This window comes from Protopterus annectens, chromosome 9.part0 (assembly GCF_019279795.1).
Source record: "Protopterus annectens isolate FY-2018-M chromosome 9.part0, PAN1.0, whole genome shotgun sequence".
NCBI classification, from domain to species: Eukaryota; Metazoa; Chordata; order Ceratodontiformes; family Protopteridae; genus Protopterus; species Protopterus annectens.
In genome coordinates this window covers 402,810,739-402,833,913 of record NC_056743.1, presented here as the reverse complement: position 1 = coordinate 402,833,913, position 23,175 = coordinate 402,810,739, and the positions used below count along the sequence as shown (strand labels likewise).

The 23,175-nt window shown below is 47.4% G+C and overlaps 1 protein-coding gene across 2 annotated transcripts in view; it reads left to right on the top strand.

Moving 5' to 3' along the window:
• The window catches only part of CCAR2 (cell cycle and apoptosis regulator 2), a 2,452,621-nt gene that overhangs the window by 1,497,771 nt on the left and 931,675 nt on the right, over positions 1-23,175 (top strand). For both annotated transcript variants that reach the window (XM_044082935.1, XM_044082934.1), the window contains one exon: positions 22,810-22,996. In XM_044082935.1, the coding sequence (XP_043938870.1) occupies positions 22,810-22,996 (187 nt within the window). The remainder of the gene's footprint in view (positions 1-22,809; positions 22,997-23,175) is intronic.

Genomic DNA, 23,175 nt, shown 5'->3' with positions numbered 1-23,175 from the left:
CTCTAAGAGACCTAGAACTAATTTTCCTTCTGATTCTTCTGATCAGGATTCTGAAATTTCTGTTTTCTCTGATGGCCAGGAGTTGCCCTTATCTACCTATGAGGATTCTGATGCAGAGGACTCCATTCCCTCTGCTTCCCCTCCACAGGATTTCTCTTTTGGTGAAACTTTGCATACTCTTAGGGAGCATTTCTGCTGGGAAAGCCAGGATTACTCTGACTCCAAAAAGAGGCTTAGGGAATTCTTACTCCTACCTCAAGACAGGCCTTTAGCTATCCCTCCTGTACTGGGCATTGTAGATGATGCCTTCTTGGAATCTAGCCTGGCCCCTGACACTTTACCTTCGGCTCCCAGAAAATCTGACAGGTATTAGAGTACCCGACTCTCACAAGTTCCTCTTTAAGAATCCTACTGCGGATCCTGAGACCATTTCACAGGGACCCAAAGGCATTCAGGCTGCTACTGCCAAAAACCCTACCCCCTCTGATAGAGATTCCAGAGCCCTGGACAGATGGAGTAAGAAGGTGTACACTTCTGCTACTTTGGCCATTAGGGCCTTAAACTGACAGTTTCATATGTTAAAGTATCAGCAGCATATTATTGGATTGCTTAAACAGAAAATGATGTTGATTCCTGACTGTGCTGAAAATAAAGAATTACAGGATTTAATGCATTCTGCTGAAAAGTTGGAAAACATACTTTGCAATGTGGTTCTGATTCATTAGAGGCTTCTTGCAGGGCTGCTGTCACTGGGTCTGTACTTAGAAGGCATGCTTGGCTTAAGGAGCAATCTTTGCTAGATCATGTTTAGGCTAAATTACTGGATGCTCCCTTAAACCAAGACCGCCTGTTTGGCAACAAAGCATAAGTACTTAAAAAGATGAAGGAAAAAGCTAAATCTATGCATACTGCTAAAGATTTCCTGCAAGTACAGCCTCCCAGATTTAGTAGACACTGGCCTTCTATGAACGGGTCCTTTCCTGCCTCTTCCAGGCCTTCTCAGTCCAAACCCAGGACCAGCAGACCACCCAGGCTTCAGTCTCAAGGTACTGACAGGCTTAAGCAGTGGGGGGGCTCCCACTTCCAAAGCTGGAAGTACTAAGACACCCCCTATGGTAAACTGTCACAATGACTTAACTTTAAACCTTCCAAGCCCTGCTTAACTGCCTGCTCCTTTAGGGGGAAAGATCGCCCTGCATGCAAAAAACTGGGAACTCATTACCCAAGACAAATGGGTTTTAAATATAGTTTCCTAAGGATACAGATTCCACTTCCACTCCTTACCAACCCCAAATGGTTTGCCAGACCTACCCCCAAATCAGTGGGCAGAGTCTCAAAAGCAGGATCTGAAGTAGTTAACTTCATTTGGTCTACAACCTGTGGGTATCGGATGCGATTCGGATCCGAGCCGGCAGCTTTCCAAGCTTACAGATCCGAGCTCTAAGCTCCACCCCCTTACCCATAATACCCTGCTACCTCCTTGTAACCCTCAGATCTCGTTTGCCGCGGCTTAAGATAGCTTCTCAGAACGAGCTCCGAGTTGGTTTGTGAGTAGTTTAATAATAGAATTCTTATTTTTCACTATAATTCCCTTTGTGTGTGTGTGAACCTCAGGTAGTTTATCATAGTGGGTTCCTGTTTCTTTAGCTGTAGTTTAATTGTTTAGTCAGCTAGTTCCCCTCCTGCACTAGTGTGTGTGAAGGCATGTGCTGCTTCCTTTTTCCTTTACAAAGGCCGAAGGCCCTAAGGCCATTTTTTTCTAAATGCACCGAGTGTGGTCATAAGCTGTCCCCAGCGGATGGCCCCACACTGTGTGTGTTATGCCTGGATGTGGAACACCTTTCCACAGGCTGCACTATTTGTGCAGCCTTTAATCCCAGAGCATTAAAAGACAGAAAGGCCAAGCTGATTTTGGCGGGCCTTCTGCCACCAGAATCTTCTTCGGCTTCTGCTATGGTGCCAGCCATTACCACAGCTGTCCCACCTGCCACTCCTGATCCCCTGGCTGGGACTCACCCTCCCTCTTTGGCCCAGGAGGAAAGGGAGAGAGAAAGAGAGAAACACCGGAGCCATAAAAGGCGGTCGGAGTCGACTCCCTCTGCTCTGCCACCTAAAGTTGCTGCTTCTCCCTTGAAGGTCTCTGAGTCTACCCCCTCTTGGCTCCGCTCCCCTCGTTTCTCCCTGGAGCCGGAGGAGGAGACTCTGTCACCTTCTAGGTCATCAAGGCGACCTTCCCGGCCGCCTTCGATGGCCTCTAGTAGGTCTACTAGGAGTTTGTCGGACGCAGATATGGATCGGATGATGCGTTGATTTTTGCAGCCTCAAATGCAGTTGGGAGTGCTCGTGCCCCCCCCCCCCTCTGGGGGGGAGCTCGACACCCTTTTTTGCCCCTATTGCTCCTTCTCTGACCCGCTTTCGGGTCTCGGAGCTGTCGGATCCGGTTAGCTTCAGAGCCGGGGTGGGGCCGGCCCCGACCGCGTTTACATCTTCGGCGCCGACCATGCCCTCGGGTCTATCGGATCCAGGATTCTTGTCGGATCCGAGCTCTCGGAGCCATGGGGCGGGGTGTCGGATCCGGAGGGGCTAGTGGAACTTCAGCTCCGTCCAGGTCAGGTCACACTACCCTTTCGGATCCGATCGGGTCGCCTTCGGCACCGATCCGTACGTCGGAGCCGAGGGAACTGCTCGCGGTTCCAAGGGAGAGCAATTCACCGTCGGCATTCGATGTAGTGGAGAGGGTCCTCTCGAGGGACTCGAGACCCCCGGTTCTTGCTCCGGACCAGCCCGTCGCACGCAGTTGAGCCTATCCTCCATCATCCGACCCCAGGGACAGCCTGCGCTTACGTCCCAGATGGTTCCCTTGGAGGAAGAGGACATCGCTGGTGAGGCCTCTTCGGACAGCCCACCCCCGAGGAGGTGCCTCACAAGCGGAAGTGCAAGAGGAGGCACTTGGACTCAACTGAGTCCCTCACGGAGGACACGGGCCTGGAGGAAGGGGAAGGTTCCCCAAGATCACCCCCCAAAGACGTCTCCTTTGGAGACTTCATGGAAATGTTACGCATCAGGGGAGGGTGGTCCACTCAAAAGCCTTCCTCGGACGAGTCCGTGTTTCTGGAGGCATTTGACGCAGGCCCATCTATCTCTTGGGTGTCCCCCCCCCCCCGACCCCCTGGTAGATCTTATTACTACTAGGGCGTGGAAGAAGCTGGACACTGTGGAGCCGATCCCCAAACGTCCCGACAAAATACTCAGCCCACCCTTGGACAAGGCATGTTGGAGTAAGGGTCCCCCTGTGGATGTTATGGTGGTGGCGGCGGCCACCAAGAAGGAACAAGCACAGGAGAGTTCCTCTGTGTATCCTCCAGATAAGGATTCTCGGATGATGGACCGTTTGGGAAAGCAGATGATCTCTTCAGCGACCTTCTCGGTAAGGTCTCAATTACATGGCACATGTTATTCGACTCCAGCGGGACCTGATTAAGGAGTACGCTGGATCATCCCCAGAGTCCATGTCGGCCGAGGACAAGAGTACATTCTCGTCCCGAATGGCCACTCTCAAGTCGATCACAAACACATCCATGCGGCTCCTCTCCCATGCCACGGAGATAGCGGCTATGGCTAGCGGAACGGGTGTCGTCTTACGAAGACAGGCCTGGCTCCGTCTTTGCGGAACCCTTTAAGGCGTCCTTCGCAAACGCCCCTTATGATGGTTCAACGCTCTTTGGCAAGACCATCCGCGACACGCTTCTCCAGAGCGAGAAAGACGGGAAGACATTGTCTGCCATCGGGATCCGCTTCTCGGCTCCCCAGAGGTCCTATTCCAGGAACCAAAAGGGACTGAAGATTTGCTTCCGGAAGACTCAACAACCCCATTTCGCTCCGGAGACCTCGTCCTTCAGAGGCAGAGGAGGACAAGGTGGATACCAGCCCAGAGAACTTTGGGTCGAGAGAACCTTTCTCGGACCGACCCGCGCAGCAGCCCTGAGGGGTTGCCCGACTGCTCTTCTTTGGAGGCAGTCTGGGAGATGCTTCTCGGAACACCTAGCCAAATGGGAGTCCATCACCGCAGATCGCTGGGTGCTTTGAATTGTATCCAGAGGATATTCAATCCCCTTCTTAACCTACCCTCCTCGATCAAGAGGAATCCCCGATGTCCCACCCGGTCAGAGGGATGCAGCAGCTATAGAAATGCAAGGGCTGTAAGAAAAAGAGCAATCCAGCCCGTCCGCCCAGAGCAGTCCAGATTAGGGTTTTACTCCAGGTTCTTTTTGGTGCCAAAAAAGACGGGGGACCTAAGACCCATACTTGACCTATCAACACTGAACCTGTCAGTACCCAAAGAGAAATTCCGGATGGTCACTATTCAATCCATTCTCCCACTGTTACAGGAGAACGACTGGATGTGCTCGATAGATGCATACTACCACATTCTTATGGCAGACGATCTAGGCGGTTTCTCCGCTTTCGGCTAGGAACCAGTCATTACCAGTTCAGGGTCCTACCCTTTGGTCTCACCACAGCCCCCAGGGTGTTTACCAAGGTCATGGCAGTAGTAGTGGCCCACCTGAGACTTTAGGGCATACAGGTCTTTCCGTACCTGGACTGGCTCCTTACCGCCCTCACCAGGCATCAACTTTGCTCAAACAGAGATTACCTGTTACAGCTAGCTCACCAACTAGGGATCTCAATCATCCTCAGGAAATCATCTCTGCAACCCACTCAAATTTTGGATTTCATAGGGGCCAGGATAGACACGACACAATCCAGAATTTTCTTGACAGCCGACAGGCTACGCAATCTTTGCCTCCAAATCTTGGACCTCTTAGTCTCCTGCGCCACCTGCCGTATTGATCCTGAGGACCCAGGGATCCATGGCGGCTGCCATCACTCTATCCCTGTTCGCCCGTCTGAAAATGAGAATCCTTCAATGGACTCTTCAAGTGCAATGGTCTATTCTTTTTCAACCCTTATCTACCCCTATTCCTCTCAGCAGGGTGTACAAGGAGTCGCTTCTCTGGTGGCTTCATTCCAAAGACCTTCGGGAAGGACGTCCTTTCATCCTACCTCCTCCACAAGTCACGGTGACCACGGACGCATCTCTCCTCGGGTGGGGGGGGGGGCATTACAGGGGCAGATCCATCCAAGGCACGTGGACTCCCACAGAGACCTCACCGCATATCAATGTACTGGAGATGAGGGCGGTGCTTTTAGCGTTGTAGGCTCTCCATCACCTTCCTCCAGGTACGATTGCAATTCAATCGGACAACATGTCTGTAGTCTGGTACATAAACAAACGGGGGGGACCAGATCCTATCCTCTTTGCAGGGAGGCCATGAGAGTGTGGGAATGGGCGATCTCCACCAACCACTTTCTCATAGCAACGCACATTCTGGGTCAGTCCAACATCTTGGCAGACAGGTTGAGTCGAACAATTCTCTCACCTTACGAGTGGTCTCTGAACTCAACAGTCGCGAACCAGATATTCCTCGCCTGGGGATAACCTTGCTGCGATCTCTTCGCTTCACCTTCAAACACAAAGTGCAGTGAGTTTTTCGCTCTGATTCCCCCACCAGGGGAAGCCCCCAGAGATGCTCTAGTTCATGCTTGGCCATCCGGTCTTCTGTATGCTTATCCCCCTCTTCCCTTGATAGCAAAGTTCCTACAGAAAGCTCGTCGGTTGGGGAGCAGAGTTATCCTCATAGCCCCATTCTGGCCTCGCCAGACCTGGTTCTCTTACTTTACGGTCTCATCTAGTACATCCTCCCTGGATCCTAGATCCCAGTCCGGATCTGATTTCCCATCCACTGGGGCTCAAGACCCCCGACCTGGGTCATCTCAAGCTCTCAGCTTGGTTGATCCAGTTCCCCTAATGGCTAGGACTCCTGGATTATCCTCCTCTGTTAAGGCCATCCAATTGGCCGCGCACAAACCATCCACCAGAAAGATCTACAAGAGTAAATGGAAAAGTTTTTCCCTCTGGGCAGAGATAATGAATCTAGATCCTTTCACAGCCCCCATCCCAGCAGTCCTTGACTTTCTTTCACATATTTTTCAGCAGGGAGCTAGTGCATCCACTATTAAAGTCCAACTGGCAGCTATCTCCCACTATCACATAGGTAACAATTCAGGACCCCTGGCTTCATCCAAGATCTGTAAATCATTCATGAAAGGAGCCTCCTTGTTACGACCCCCGATCAGAGATACAATACCTCCATGGGATCTTACCATAGTTCTTCAAGCTTTAACTGGGCCCCCATTTGAACCGGCGGCCACAGTGGAATTAAAGTATGTATCTTGGAAGACAATCTTCTTGATTGCCATTACTTCCGCCAGGAGAATTTCGGAGCTTCATGCTCTGTGCTGTAAATCTCCATACATCATTTTTCATAAGGACAGGGTCTCCCTCAGGACCAATCCCTCCTTCCTGCCCAAAGTATCCTCAGAGGCCAATATCAATCAGTCTATCAATCTACCGGTCTTCTTTCCAAATTTTCAGAATAAAGGAGAGTACAGACTCCATTGTTTAGATGTTCACAGACAACTACGTTTCTACCTGAACAGAGCAGCAGATATCAGAAAATCTGATCAACTTTTTGTGTCCTTTGCAAAATCACGTTTTGGGAAGCCAGTCACTAAAATTGCATTAGCGAGGTGGATCTCCCAATGTATTCTCCTCACCTACAAAAGTTCTGGTCGTCCTAAGCCCCTACACGTGCAAGCCCACTCTACACGATCTGTGGCTACCTCTGCGGCATTTTGGGCAAGGGTCTCGTTAGATGACATTTGTCCAGCAGCAACTTGGGCTTCTTCACATACCTTCATTTCACACTAGATATTGGATTTCATATCCAGAGGATGCGCTTCTTTTGGCTCTGCAGTGCTCCGGAATATCCTTCCATAAGGGCCTCCCAAGTTACTGGTAGCTGGGGACTCTGTCCCACAGGTTGTAGACCAAATGAAGTTAACTACTTCAGATAAAGAAGTTATGTACTCACCATAACGTTCCATCTGAGTAGGTAACTTCATTTGTCTGCAACCGACCCTCCCTCCTTCCCCCGGACCTGTGGTTTTCTAGTTACAAGCCTGTGTATACCTTGTTCAGTCATCACCATTGCAAAGTGATAAGGGTTACTAGGTTATAGAAACTTTCTATTTCCTTCTCTGGCAAACTCGATCTGAGGGTTACAAGGAGGTAGCAGGGTATTATGGGTAAAGGGGAGGAGCTTGGAGCTCTGATCTGTAAGCTTGGAAAGCTGCCGGCTCGGATCCGATACCCACAGGTTGCAGACAAATGAAGTTACCTACTCAGATGGAACGTTATGGTGAGTACATAGCTTCTTTTTTCCCTCTCTTCTAAGTATCAGGGCTATTCAACCTGTTCCAGAAGAGGAATGGGGGCAAGGTTTTTACTCAAGACTTTTCCTGGTACCCAGAAAAGACAATTCATGGTGTCCTATCCTGGACCTGTCTATCCTAAACACCTTTTTGGTAATCCCAAAATTCATAATGCTAACTCTTCATCAGCTGCTTCCCATGCTAGGCAAAAATGCCTGGTTGGCAACACTGGATTTAAAGGAAGCTTACCTGCACATCCCAAAAAGGGAATCTTGCAGAAGATACCTACGCTTCAGAGCAGGCTACATGTACTATCAGTTCTCTGCACTGCTCTTTGGCTTGTCTACTGCGCCCAAGGTATTCTTAAAGTGCGTAGCTCCAGTCATTGCATTCTGCAGGCAAAGAAATATTCAAATATACCCATACCTGGACGATTATCTAATTCAGGCAGAAAGCCAGGACATACTATTAAATAATCTGGCATTTGTAAAGAAATTGCTAACTTCTCTGGGGTACACCATAGACGAAAATAAATCACATCTAGTACCCTGCCAACAAATTGTATTCTTGGGAGCAAGCTTGAATACAGTTTCCCAGATGGCTTACCTCACGCCAGAGAAGTTTATTTGACAGCCTACTTTAAACTACTGGCCACAAAGACCCAGCTAACTGCAAGGAAAATACTGCAAGCCCTGGGGGTTCATGGCCTGTTGGATTCTACTAATTCTATATGCAAGACTGCATTTGAGGAAACTACAATGGTATCTAAAAAGCTTATGGTTCAACATTCTCAGGCCCTAGAATCAATGATTCCTATCATCCCTTGTCTAAAGACAGAGTTCCTTTGGTGGGCAGAGGCCTGCCACCACAACAAGAGACTGCCATTCACTGTACCCCCTGCCGCCCAAACCCTAACAACCGACGCATCAGACTATGCATGGGGGGGCTCACTTGACAGGGCAGTGCATTCATGGCAAATAGAACCCGAGTCAAATGCACCTGCATATCAATCAAAAAGAAATGTTAGCTGTACAGAATGCTCTGACAGCCTTCAAGAACCACATTCTTCCAGGACAATTATTGGTAAAGACTGACAACACCACTGTTATGTGGTACATAAACAAGCAGGGGGGAACCCACTCATACACTCTCTGCAGACTAGCCAAGGCTCTGTGGAACACAGCCTTGAGCTACCTAGTGCATCTACAAGTTCAATTCCTGCCAGGCAAGCTAAATACACTGGCAGACGATCTCAGCAGAAATCTCATGGACCCCCACGAGTGAAAACTGGAACCAAAGATGTTAAACATTTTGCGAAACAAATGGGGGAGCCCAGAGATAGACCTGTTTGCCTCCCCTCAGAACTACCAGTTGGACATATTCTGCACAAGGACTTTCCACAGACAAGCTTGGAAAGTGGATGCCCTGTCCTTCACCTGGAAAAACCTATCATGCCTTTCCCCCTCTGCCACTCCTCTCCAAAGTTCTACTAAAGATCAAACAGAACAAACCAAGGACAATACTGATTGCACTAGACTGGCCATGCCAACACTGGTACACCCCCTCTTGCACAGTGTGTCACTGCTGGAACCATGGCACCTGACCCAGACCCCTTCCCTGCTGTCCCAGCAGGAGGGCCAGATTCTGCACCCCCAGCTTCAAACCCTGAACCTTACAGCCTGGCTAATTACCTGAGCTCTGCGTTACCATCCCTCAGTAAGCAAGTGATGGCTGTCATTCTGGAGGCAAGGAGGCCTAGTGTTAGAAAATCCTATGCTGAAAAATGGAAAAGATTCTGTTCCTGGAGCCAAACTCAGGGGACGGGCACAGCAGTGCCCAATTTACCGCACATTCTTCAGTACTTAACTGAGATGCTTCACAAGGGCCTTTCCTTTTTTTCCATTAAAATTCATGCCTCAGCCATTTTAGCACATTATAATACAGAGCCATCCTTCTTCTTTCATCCACTGCTGAAGCAATTCCTCAGAAGGGCCAAAAACTTAAGACCACCCAGGAGAGCCCCTACTCCAACCTGGGACCTTAATTTTGTATTGGAAAAGTTCAGTTGACCTCCCTTAGAGTGAGCTGTAAATGCAGATTTGAAATTCCTTTCTTGGAAAACAGTCTTCCTTCTAGCCATCACTTCAGCAAGAAGGGTGTCTGAATTACAGGCCCTCATGGCAGTGGAGCCTTTTGTTATCTTTCATTCGGACAGGGTGTCCCTCAGGACCAATCCTTCCGTTAATGCCCAATTTGGTATCTAGTGTGGCCCTTAATCAGTCCATTCATTTGCCACCCTTCTTTTCTAATCCACAGAACTAAGGGGAACAAATACTGCACTCCTTGGACGTGCACAGACAACTTCGACTTTACTTGGACAGGACTAAGCCTGTCAAGAAATCTGAACAACTATTGGTTGCATTTGCTGCAGGGGCAGAGGGGAAGGCCATTTCAAAGCAAACCATTTCTAAGTGGGTAGGCCATTGCATTTATTTCTGCTATAAGCACCATGGAAAATCTACCCCACAAAGGGATAAGACCACATTCCACCAGGGCTGCATCTACCTCTACAGCCTTTCTCAGAGGTGTCCCTACCAGGGACATCCTAGAAGCTGCTACCTGGAGTTCTGTACATACCTTCACCAAGCATTACCACTTGCCAGTTTTTTCCTAAATCCAGAGCTGGTTTTGCCACTGCAGTCTTGCAGGGCCTAATAGCTGGTCCTAATACTCTTTAATTGCCTCCTCCCTTCCTTAACTTTGGGAATCTACCCAAATGTAATGACTGCACCAGTGAAACATGAAAAGCATAGTGCAGTTGTGTGCACTTACGTTAAATGTAGATGTTCGAGTGTATTCACTGTTGCAGTCCTGGTTACCCTCCCTCCAGCCCCCCCTGACTGCTATTGACTATACCTCTCCTTTTGTTTACTATACTTAAAGCTTTCTGGTGTATTTGCTTTTTGTTGGAAGTGTAACCTTGTATATAATTGCTTCCCATTATGGGGGCACCTGACATCTGGGGCAAGAAAAACTGATGTAATGGCGTCGGCTGCATGCTTTATAGCCCTGACTACCTGACGTCATGGAAGATGAGACAGCAACCGATGCAGGACCCAAGACTTTGATAATCAGGCCAACTGAGGGCTACCTGCAAGCAGATAACCCCAAATGTAATGACTGCAACAGTGAATACACTCAACATCTACATTTATGGCAAGTGTACACAACTGTACTTTCCACACCCTACCAACCCCAAATGGTTGGCTAGACCTACCCCCAAATCAATGGGCGGAGGCCCAGCACCAGGCTCTCTCTCTTCTCAATATCAGGGCTATTCAGCCTGTCCCAGCACAGCAGAGGGGACAAGGTTTTTATTTAAGACTTTTTCTGGTGCCCAAAAAAGACAACTCTTGGCATCCTATCCTGGACCTCTCTATTCCCAACACCTTTCTGATAGTTCCAAAATTCAGAATGCTAACTCTGCAACATCTTCCCATGCTAGCCAAGGATGTCTAGCTGGCAACCCTAGACTTAGAGGAAGCTTACCTGTACATCCCAATAAGGGAGTCTTGCCAGAAGTACCTACGTTTCAGGGCAGGCTCCATGCACTATCAGTTCTGTGCACTTCCCTTTGGCTTATCTACTACGCCCAGGGTATTCACAAAGTGTCTAGCCATTGCATTTTGCAGGCAGAGAGATATTCAAATTTACCCATACTTGGATGATTGTCTGATTCAGGCAGAAAGCCAGGACTTGCTATTACAACAACTGGTATTCGTAAAGAAACTTCTAACCTCACTGGGGTTACACCATCAACGAAAAGAAATCTCACCTAGTACCCTGCCAACAGATTGTATTCCTGGGAGCAAGATTGAACACAACTTCCCAGATGGCATTCCTCACTACGGAGAAAAAAAGTTTATTTGACAACCTACTTCAAATTATTGGCCCCAAAACCCCAGCTATCTGCAAGGAAAATACTGCAAGCCCTGGGGTTCATGGCCTCTTGCATTTTACTAATTACATATGCGAGACTGCATATAAGGAAACTCCAATGGTATCTAAAAAGCCTATGGTGTCAACATTCTCAGGACCTGGAAACAATGATTTCTATCATTTTTTTGTATGTAGACAGAGTTCATTTGGTGGCAGAAGCTTGCTAACACAACAAGGGACTCCCTTTCACTCAGCCCCCTGCCGCCCAAATCCTAACCACAGATGCATCAGACTATGCCTGCGGGGCTCACATGGAAGGACAGTGCATTCAGGGCAAATGGACCCCCGAGACAGATGCACCTGCATATCAACCAAAAATAAATGTTAGCTGTACAGAATGCTCTGACAGGCTTCAAAGACCGTATTCTTCCAGGACAACTATTGGTAAAGACAGAGAACACCACAGTTTTGTTGTACATAAACAAGCAGGGGGAACCCACTCGTACCCTCTCTGCAGACTAGCCATGGCTCTGTGGAACACAGCCTTGAGCTACCAAGTACACCTGCAAGCTCAATTCCTGCCAGGCAAACTAAATTTACTGGCAGACGACTTAAGCAGAAATCTCATGGATCCACACAAATTGAAACTATAACCCAAAATATTCAACCTCTTGATGAACAAATGGGGGACTCCAGAGATAGACCTGTTTGCCTTCCCTCTGAACTACCAATTGCACAAATTCTGCACAAGAACTCCCCTCAGCCAAGCTTGGAAATTGGATGCCTTGTCCTTTACCTGGGAAAGCCTCTCAGTTTATGCCTTTCCCCCTCTGCCTCTCCTCTAGAAGGTTCTAAAGGTCAAACAGGACAAGCCAATAACAATACTGATTGCACCAGACTGGCCACGCCAGCACTGGTACCCCCTCTTGCACAGTATGACACTGCTACAGCCATGGCACCTGCCTCAGACCCCTTCCCTGCTGTCCCAGCAGGCAGACCAGATTCTGCACCCTCAGCTTCAAACCCTGAACCTTGCAGTTTGGCTTATCCCTTGAGCTCTCCCTTAGCATCCCTCAGTAAGCAGGTACTGGATGTTATTCTGGAAGCAAGGATGCCTAGTACTAGAAAATCCTATGCTGAAAAGTGGAAAAGATGCTGCTCCTGGAGGTTGGCTCAGGGGATGGGCACAACGGTGTCCAGCTTACCTCATATTCTACAGTACTTAATAGAAATGCTCCTTAAAATTCATGCTTCTGCCATTTCAGCACATTATAATATTGAGCCACCCCTCTTCTCTCACCCCTTGCTAAAGCAATGCCTTAGAGGGGCCAGCAATTTAAGACCCCCCAGGAGAGCTCCCACTCCAGCCTGGGACCTTAACTTTGTATTGGAAAAGCTCACTCTTCCCCCCTTTGAACCAGCTGCTACAGCAGACTTGAAATTCTTTTCTTGGAAAACAGCCTTCCTTCTAGCCATCACTTCAGCAAGAAGAGTGTCTGAATTACAGGCCCTCAAGGCAGTGGAACCCTTCATTATCTTCCATGCGAACAGGGTTTCCCTCAGGACTAATCCTTTTTTTATGCCCAAGGCGGTGTCTGTGGCCCTAAATCAGTCCATTCATTTGCCTACTTTTTTCCCTTCCACAAAACAAAGGGGAATGAATACTGCACTCTCTGGACGTGCACAGACAACTTTGATTCTATTTGGACAGGACTAAGCCTACCAGAAAATCCGAGCAGCTGCTAGTTTGTTTGTTGCAGCGCAAAGGGGGGGAAGGCCATTTCAAAGCAAACCATTTCACAATGTATAGCCTATTGCATTAATTTCTGCTGCAAGCACCATTGGAAACCTACCCCACAGGGGATAAGATCACATTTCACCAGGGCTGCATCTACCTCTGCAGCATTTCTCAGAGGGGTCCCTACCAGGGACATCCTAGAAACTGCCACCTGGAGCTCTGTACATACCTTCACCAAGCATTACCACTTGCCTATCTTTTCTAAATCGAGAGCTGGATTTGCCACTGCAGTCTTGCAGGGATTAATAGCTGGCCCTGATGCTCTTTAACTTCCTCCTCCCATCCTTAGCTTTGGGAATCGACCCAAATGTGATGACTGCAACAGTGAAACACGAAGAACATAGTACAGTTGTGTACACTTACCATAAATGTAGATGTTCGAGTGTATTCAGTGTTGCAGTCCTGGTTACCCTTCCTCCAGCCCCCTGACTTCTCTGGGCTCTACCTCTCCTTCTGGTTGGTATATTTATTTTTTCTGGAGTATTTGCTTTTTGATGGGGGTTTACCATACCATTTAATAGTTTCCTATTGTGGGGGCACCTGGCATCTGGGGCAAGAAATACTGATGTAATGGCGTTGGCTACATGTTTTATACACCTGATGACCTGACGTCATGGAAGAGGAGACCTCATCCAATGCAGAAATCCGAAGACTCTGGTATTCAGGCCAGCTGAGGGGACTACCTGCAGGCAGGTAACCCAAATGTGATGACTGCAACAGTGAATACACTCGAACATCTACATTTATGGTAAGTGTACACAATTGTACTTTTTGCAGGGCATGCTGACCCATTCATAGGTCTCTTACTAATCCTATCACCCCTCTCCTCAGCTTTTGGGAATCTTCCTACAGGTGATGACTGCAACAGTGAAACATGAAGAACATAGTACAGATGTTCATCGTGCATACAGCTGCAGTCATAACAGATGGGGTTATCCTGCCGTCAGGTGGGTCCTCGGTCAGCCGAATTCCAAAGTCTAGGTCTGGCGTCGGTTGTCGTCGCTTCTTCCCTGACGTCAGTGTGGCAGGGGTATAAAAGAACCAGCCAACGCCATTTTCTTCAGTCTTTCTTGCCGCGCGCTGCCCGAAGCAGAAGCAGTTCTCAAGTGCCGGTCGGCCAGCTCCTGAGATTTACGAAAAATTTTCAGCCGAAGTCTTCTTGAAAGCTAAGTACCCCCATTGGGGAACCTTTTCTTGCCTCAGACCGATGTCAGACAAAGTTAATAATTGCATTTCATGTGGGAAGCAAATACCGCATAAGGATTTCCATTTCTTCTGCATTCCTTGCTTAGGCCCAGACCACGACGTCTCGGCCTGTCGTTTTTGTGCTAGATTCAACAAACGCACTATTAAGCGTCGGGCGGAGTTCGCCCAACACTATTTTGGTAAAAAAATTAATTACATTATGTCGCCGGATACTCCAGTTTTGAGTAAAAGACGCAAAGATAAGGACCGACATACGAGGTCCGCGACTTCTACCGACACCACGCTAAAGCCGGCTGCAGGTTCTCCGGTTCAAAGCGAGGTGCCTACGCAGCCCCTGAGTACCGATGACGCTTCTTTAGCGGTGTCTTCTGTGCCCGAGGTCGCAGGCTCCTCGGCCCCCACTCCGTCTACAGATACCGCCACTCTTGGCGGGGAAACTCAGAGTTTAGACAGACCTGCCACCTCTCAAGGTGTCTTCAGGCCTTCCTCTTTTTCCATTAAGGCTTTCACAAAATCTAAAGCAGTCATGAAAACTAAGACAAGCTCCACAGAGCCCCTCTCAAGGCCCCATGCCTAAAAAACAGATGCTCAAAATGGCTGAGGATTTGATTACTCTTATCAGGGGTTCTCAACCCCCCTCAGACAAAAGGCCCAGATTGGAGGAAGACTACCCTTCCTCAGACCAAACCTCTGTTACCTCAGAACATTCTAAGGACCAGGAATATTCATATTCCCCTTTTGAAAATTCTGATGCTGAGGAGTCCATTCCCTCGGTCTTCCCCCCTGAGGACTATTCTTTTGGGGAAACCTTACATACCTTGAGGGAGCACTTTCACTGGGAAGGCCAAGATTACTCAGATTCCAAGAAAAGGCTCAGGGATTTTCTCTTGCTTCCTCAGCACAGGCCTCTGGCTATCCCTCCTGTCTTGGATATATTAGATGATGTGTACACAGAAGCCAGCCTCAACCCAGATTCTTTACCTCCAGCTCCTGTTAAACCTGACAGGTATTACCGGGTTCCTGATTCACACCAATTCCTATACAAAAGCCATGCTGCTGACCCAGAAACTATTTCACAGGGTCCCAAGGGAATTAAGGCCTCTACTGCCAAAAACCCATTACCTTCAGAGAGAGATTCCAGAGCTTTAGAAAGGTGGGGGGAAAAGGTATACACCTCGGCCACTTTAACCATGAGGGCATTAAACTGTCAGTTCCATATGTTAAAGTATCAACAGTTTTTGTTATCTCAGTTGAAAAGCAAAATGACACAACCTGAACAACCAGATTTAAAGGAGTTGCAGGATTTGTTGCATAGTGCAGAGCAAGTGGGTAAACATACCTTGCAATGTGATTTTGATGCTTTAGAGGCCTTATTTAGAGTTGCTGTTACAGGGTCTGTCGTACGTGTACACATGCTTGGCTCAAAGAGCAAACCTTACCAGATCATGTCAAAGCTAAATTACTAGATGCACCTCTTCAAAAAGAAGTATTGTTTGGTGTTAAAGCTGAGGAGGCACTAAAGAAAATGGAGGAAAAGGCAAGATCAATGCAAACAGTGAAAGATTTCCTACAGGTACAACCTCCACGTTTCAGCAGAAACTGGCCTTCAAAACATTGGTACAAATATACCCATATCTGGACGACTGCCTGAGCCAAGCGGACAGCAAGCACATACTTCTGAAACACCTGGCGTTTGTAATAAAATTGTTGAACTTTCTGGGATACACAGTCAACAAAAAGAAATCAAAACTAATGCCCTCTCAAGCAATAATTTTCCTGGGTGCCAGCTTGAATACAAACACCCAGATGGCCTACCTCACGCCAGAGAAGCAAGGGCAACTATCTCAATACTTCAGAAAAATGGAGACCTTCACCAGGTTGACTGCAAGGAAAGTCCTGCAGGCTCTGGGATTCATGGCATCTTGCATCCTGCTGATCCCATGTGCAAAGCTGCATATGAGGAAACTTCAATGGTACCTAAAAAACTTATGGTCTCAACACAGCCACAGTTTGGAAACAATTATACCACTCATTCCATGTCTTCAAAAGGAATTTCTGTGGTGGGCTCAAGCATGCCAAAGAAACATAGGTCTCCCCTTCTGCATGCCTCAAGCAAATCAAATCATTACAACAGATGCCTCGGACTACGCCTGGGGGGCGCACATGACAGATCAGTGCATTCAGGGCAAATGGTCCCAAAAAGAGAAGCACCTACACATCAATCAAAAGGAAATGCTAGCAGTACAAAATGCTATTATGGCCTTCAAAGACCTACTGCATCCAGGCCAGCTATTGATAAGGGCAGACAACACCACAGTGATGTGGTACATAAACAAACCGGGAGGAACTCATTCATACCCCCTGTGCAGACTAGCCATGTCTCTTTGGAACACTGCTCTGGAATTGCAAATCCAACTTCAAGCACAATTTCTGCCAGGGAAGGAAAACACGCTGGCAGACAACCTAAGCAGAAATATGACAGATCCACACGAATGGAAGTTGCATCCTCAAGTTTTCGCAAAGATAATTCAGGCATGGGGACGGCCAGACATAGATCTCTTTGCTACCCACAGAAATTACCAACTGAAAAAATTTTGCTCAAGGACCTATCATCCACAGGCCTGGAAAGTGGACGCACTTTCTTTCAATTGGACAACATTGATAGTCTATGCCTTTCCACCTCTTCCTCTGCTGCCTAAAGTTCTATTAAAAGCCAGAGCAGAGAGGCCAAAGATGATTCTCATTGCTCCAGACTGGCCAAGACAACACTGGTATACACTCCTGAAGAGCCTGACGCATTCCCCACCATGGATCCTGCCTCTAGTGCCCCTTCTGTTGACCCAGCACAACTTCAAAACTCTTCACATTCAGCTGAAAACCCTCAATCTAGCCGCATGGAGGATTCCTTGATTTCCCAATAGACCCTCCTCTTCAAGGAGGTGCAGGATGTCATCTTGGAGGCCAGAAGACCTTCTACTAGAAAAGCCTACTCCGCCAAATGGAAACGGTTTTGTGCCTGGAATCAGAAAAAGGGCCAGAATCCTTGGGTACTAAATTTACCTCAAATATTACAGTACCTAGCTGAGATGGTAAACAGTGGACTTTCCTTCTCCTCCATCAAGATCCATGCTTCAGCCATTTCTGCAGAATACAACACTGATCCTCCTTTATTCTCTCATCCTCTCTTAAGACAGTTCCTCAGAGGGGCTAAGAATGTAAAACCCCCAAGGAAACCACCAGTACCTGCTTGGGACCTCAACTTCATTTTAGAAAAACTGATCCTGCCTCCATTTGAGCCAGCTGCTTCAACAGAACTGCAATATTTGTCATGGAAAACAGCCTTCCTTCTGGCTATCACCTCAGCACGCAGGGTTTCGGAACTGCAAGCCCTCATGGCTGTGCAACCTTTCATCATTTTCCATCAGGACAGAGTTTCCTTATGAACCAACCCTTCCTTTATGCCAAAGGTAGTATCCAGTGTAGCCTTGAATCAGACTATCAACTTACCTACCTTTTATCCTAACCCACAAAACAAAGGGGAAAGACTACTACATTCCTTTGACATTCACAGACAACTTAGTTATTATTTGGACAGGACAAAGCCATTCAGAAAATCAGAGCAACTCTTTGTGTCCTATGCTACAGGTGCTCAAGGAAAGGCTATTTCCAAACAGACAATCTCAAAATGGATAGCCCACTGCATACGGTTTTGTTACTCATTTCATGGAAAAATTGTACCTACAAGCATCAGATCTCACTCCACAAGGGCCACAGCTACCTCTGCAGCTTTCCTCAGGGGGGTTCCTACCAAGGATATTTTGGAAGCAGCCACTTGGAGTTCTGTGCACACTTTCTCCAAGCACTATCACCTTCCACTATACTCTAAATCTAGAGCTGGCTTTGCCACAGCAGTCTTGCAGGGCATCCTTGCTCCTCCTAGTTCCACTTAGTGCCTGCCACCCCTTTTTAGCGTTGGGATTCTACCCATCTGTTATGACTGCAGCTGTATGCACGATGAACATAGTACAGTTTTGTACCTACCATAAATGTAGATGTTCGAGTGCTAATACAGCTGCAGTCCAGGTTTCCCTCCCCTCTTGGGACAGGCCTTATGACAAACACCTCCTCATACAACCTGATTGGGGTATTCTTTTATGGTGTATTTGCTTGCAAACTACTGTTTATTGATTATATTACATTGCATTATTGCATAAGTTTATGTTTTGCCTTCCTTCTGGGGGCACCTGACAATCTGGGGCAAGAAAAACTGAAGAAAATGGCGTCGGCTGGTTTTTTTATACCCCTGCCGCACTGACGTCAGGGAAGAAGCGACGACAACCGACGCCGGACCTAGACTTTGGAATTCAGCCGACCGAGGACCCACCTGACGGCAGGATAACCCCATCTGTTATGACTGCAGCTGTATTAGCACTCGAACATCTACATTTATGGTAGGTACAAAACTGTACTTTGTGTACACTTACCATAAATATAGATGTTCGAGTGTATTCACTGTTGCAGTCCTGGTTTCTCACCTTCCTTCCCCTTATATCTTCTTTCTTTAGGGAGACATAAGTTTCTAACGGTGGCTTTTAGCCACTAGGACCAATTTACCATATTTACTTGGCCTCTGACTGGTTAGGTCAAGAAAAACTGATGTAATGGCGTCGGCTGCCTTCCTTTATAGCACTGACAACCTGATGTCAAACAGCAAGCAACAGCTGCTGACGCAGAAGAACATTGACTGGTATTCGGGCCAGCCCAGGGCTAACACAGCTGTGATAACCTACATGTGATGACTGCAACAGTGAATACACTCTAACATGTACATGTATGGTAAGTGTACACAACTGTACTTTCTATCTGGACCTCTAGTAATAACTTAAGTCCCATCTCAGCCCCTATCCAGGCCATTCTGGATTTTCTAGCATCTCTCGTGATGGATCCAGTTACTCCACTGTTAAGGTGCAGCTTGCCACTATGTCTTCTTTTCATATCTGAGAAGATTACATCCCCACTGCATCCCTTAGACTATCCAAAGCTTTTCTCAGTGGTATCTTTCTTTACTCTCCATTCAGGTAATCTATACCTCCTTCAGCATTACTACTCTATTGCAGTCCTTGACTGCCCCCCCCCCCTTTTGAACTAGCAGCCAAAGTTGATTTGAAATTCTTCTCCCAGGAGAATTTATTTTTGGTGGCCATCACCTCTGCCAGGAGAATTTCAGAGCCCTACCATTTTCTTCAAACTCCCCCGTCTGATCTTAAGATAGTATGGTATCTTTAAAAATGAACCCGTTTTTGCTTCCTACTCTGGCTTCTGAATTATTTATCAATTAGTCAGCCTTCCAGTATTCTTTCCAAATTTCTCCAGTAAAGGTGAATACATGCTGTATTTGCTGAATATGCAGTTTTTCTAGTTACATCAAATTAAGAAAGTCTTATCAGTTACTTGTTTCATTGTCTTCATCCAAGATAGGTAAGGGAGTGTCCAAGATAAGATAATACACTCCCATTGACTTTCGGACTGTATTTCCCATGTCTACAAAGAAAAGGGCTTGTCTTTATCCAAACCTCCAAAGGCTCGCTTAGTGAGATCTTTAGCTTCTTTTACAGCCTTCTTCTCCAGAGTGCCTCTTGATGCATGTGTCATGCTACTTTGTTCAACTTTCATACCTTCATTTTGCGCTTTAAATTAGACCTACAGTCAAGGTCAAGAGCCTGCTATCCTTCCATGAGAAACTCCTAAGTGTTCTATTAGCTGGGGATTCTGTCCTGTCCATTGTAAAATGGATGGAAGAGACAGCATCAGATACAAAAGTTATGTACTTAATAGATCTGTGTTGTCTGCTTCCATCTTTCAACTTCCCATCCTTTCTTTATACCTTTCACTGATTCCTGGAGTGACCTTACTGAACTATATAGGCCTGCCACACGTATTCTTCAGCTGTTTTTTTTTCTACCTTCTTTTCTTGGTTTTTGTCACAAATTGTGAAGTCTGCCTTTCTCTAGTATTGCAGGCAAACTCTATTTCAGGTTACCTGCTCTCTCAGGTGGATTATGGGCAAGGGGAGGAGCCTGAGCGCACTGTACATGAAGATGAACAATGGCTGAAATCTGATCCGATTTGAATCTGAAGGCCCATCCTTTGAGGAAAGACAGAAGAAAAAACAGATTTATGGTAAATACAAAACATTCATTTTTCTTTTACTGTGTAGGAAGCCTTATGCAGCTTTCCAAAAATGTAAGGGCAGTTTTAGAATATGCCAAAGGTTTTCTGAAGTAGCACTGAAGCAGGCTGTTGAACTGTAGTCTCGTTCCATAAAATGCAAAATAAGTGATAAAGAATCCTCCTCCTCCTTTTTGATGTATTTTAACAACTTTCATATTTATGTGACCAAGGATTGTTGGTTAGAGTGACCCACCATTTGGTGTTTTGCCATGATGCTAGTCTCCAAGCAGAACCTGTCCAAATTGTTGCATGACTATTTTGTTTTCTGCTGCAAGTACATCAAATCAACAAAAGGTTGGAGGGCACCATTCAGGTTTAGTCTAGCAGGGAAGAAGCTTCAGTGGTAGTCCTTGGAAATGTCAGCTTAAGACATTTGTAAGGCAACTAGTTGGGCCTCTTGTTCCAGTATTCCTGAGCATTGCAGCTGGGACAGGCAAAGATCATGGCAACACCAGCAGTAAGTAGTTGGTCTCCCTGTGTGTTGGGATTTCCTGCAAGTCAGATAAGTTTATACTAGTGTATAAACATGTAAGATTAAAGATGTTAATCCTCCGTTTATCTTGATTTGCAGAAGGGTGCTTACTGGTGGCTGAGGAGGACGAGTCAACTTTTGTAGTCTGTGCGCTAAGTCAGTGTGCATGTTCAGTCAGTGCACTTAGTGTGCAGTTGGCTCACTTTGTGTGTGTGTGTGTGTGTGTGTGCGTGCGTGCAGTCAGCACACTTGGTCACTCTGTGTATGCATGTGCAGTCAATGCACTTGGTCACTCTGTGCGGAATTTACTTAGTCATTTTGTGTGCTTGCGGTCAGCTCACTTAGTCACTCTGCGTGTGCTCATGCAGTCAATGCACTTAGTGACTGTGAGCATGCAGTCTGTGCATTTAGTCTCTGTGCATGGACGTGCAGTAGGTGCACTTAGTCACTGTGTGGGTGTGCACACATTCAGTGCACTTAGTGTATTTGTGTGCGCAGTCTGTGCACTTAGTGTCCGTGTATATGTGCGCAGTCTGTGCACTTAGTGTCTGTGTGTATGTGCGTGCAGTCAGTGCACTTGCTGTCTGTGTACGCACTGGTCAGTGCACTTGGTGTCTGTGTGTGCGCGCGGTCGGTGCACTTGGTGTCTTTGTGCGCGCGGTCGGTGCACTTGGTGTCTGTGTGTGCACGCGGTCGGTGCACTTGGTGTCTGTGTGTGCACGCGGTCGGTGCACTTGGTGTCTGTGTGTGCACGCGGTCGGTGCACTTGGTGTCTGTGTGCGCACGCGGTCGGTGCACTTGGTGTCTGTGTGCGCACGCGGTCGGTGCACTTGGTGTCTGTGTGCGCGCGTGCGGTCGGTGCACTTGGTGTCTGTGCGTGCGGTCGATGCACTTGGTGTCTGTGTGTGCACACGGTCAGTGCACTTGGTGTCTGTGTGCGCGCGAGCGGTCTGTGTGCGAGCGTGCGGTCTGTGTACTTGGTGTCTGTATGCGCACGTGCGTCGGTGCACTTGGTGTCTGTGCGAGCACAGTCTGTGCACTTGGTGTCTGTGTGTGCGAGCGCAGTCGATGCATTTGGTGTCTGTGCGCACGCACATTCGGTGCACTTGGTGTCTGTGTGCGCGCATTCGGTGCACTTGGTGTCTACGCGTGCGTAGTCGCACTTGATGTCTGTGTGCGCACACCGTCAATGCACTTGGTGTCTGTGCGCGCTCGCAGGCGATGCCCTTGGTGTCTGTGTGCGCACGCGCATTCGGTGCACTTGGTGTCTGTGTGCACGCGTGCATTAGGTGCACTCTGTGTCTGTGTGCGCGTGCAGTCGATGCACTTGGTGTCTGTGTGCACGTGCAGTCGATGCACTTAGTCTGTGTGCATACGCATGCAGTCACTGTACTTGGCAGTTTGTTCACGCATGCCCTCAGTGCACTTGGTCACAGTATATGCATGTGCCATCATGCTCTATCCATGTGCGTGCACGCACACAGACAGAGCATAATGGCATGCACTCGCTATCACCACGTATGTACACTGTCAGTGCACTCGAGCACATAGTGTGTGCACCATCAGTGGCACTCTGTCACAGTGTGCGTGTCCTCATGGACACAGATCCATCCCCAAGCAAAGTAACGATTGAAAAAATTGTATCAAATTCTGAATGCTGAAAAGGATAAGCCCAGCCTTAGGACCAGTGAAGGAGCAGGTCCTGTGTATGGAGTAACTGATATGGCGATAATGTATCTGTTATGTAGTGGCATGGAGGAAAGAAATCTTTGCTTAAGTTGTTTTTTGAAAACTGATGTATTGTGTACATTTCTTTTTTGTCTTTTAGGTTTCGCTTTATGGAGTTTCGCTACTTACATCAGGGAGACCCATCTTATGTTGAGACTGTGGTAGTATTTTTACCAGATATGTGGCACTGTGTCCCCTCTGTGCTAGACTGGGAAACCCTGGTATCGGAGCATGAAGCTTCTAGTACTGCAGATGAGACAGAAGAGAACGAGGGTGATAAGAAAGAGGTAACTTTTTGTTTCACTTAATTTTCAGCAAGTTGTAAGGAACTGAGATAACTGAAAGTGAAGCCTCACTATTTTTAACACACTAAAATATGATTCAGAGGTTAGGTAGCTTTGTGCTTTACAGAGTTGTTTGAGGAGATTGACTTTCTTAAGATTACAGTGCACTCATTTCTGTTTGC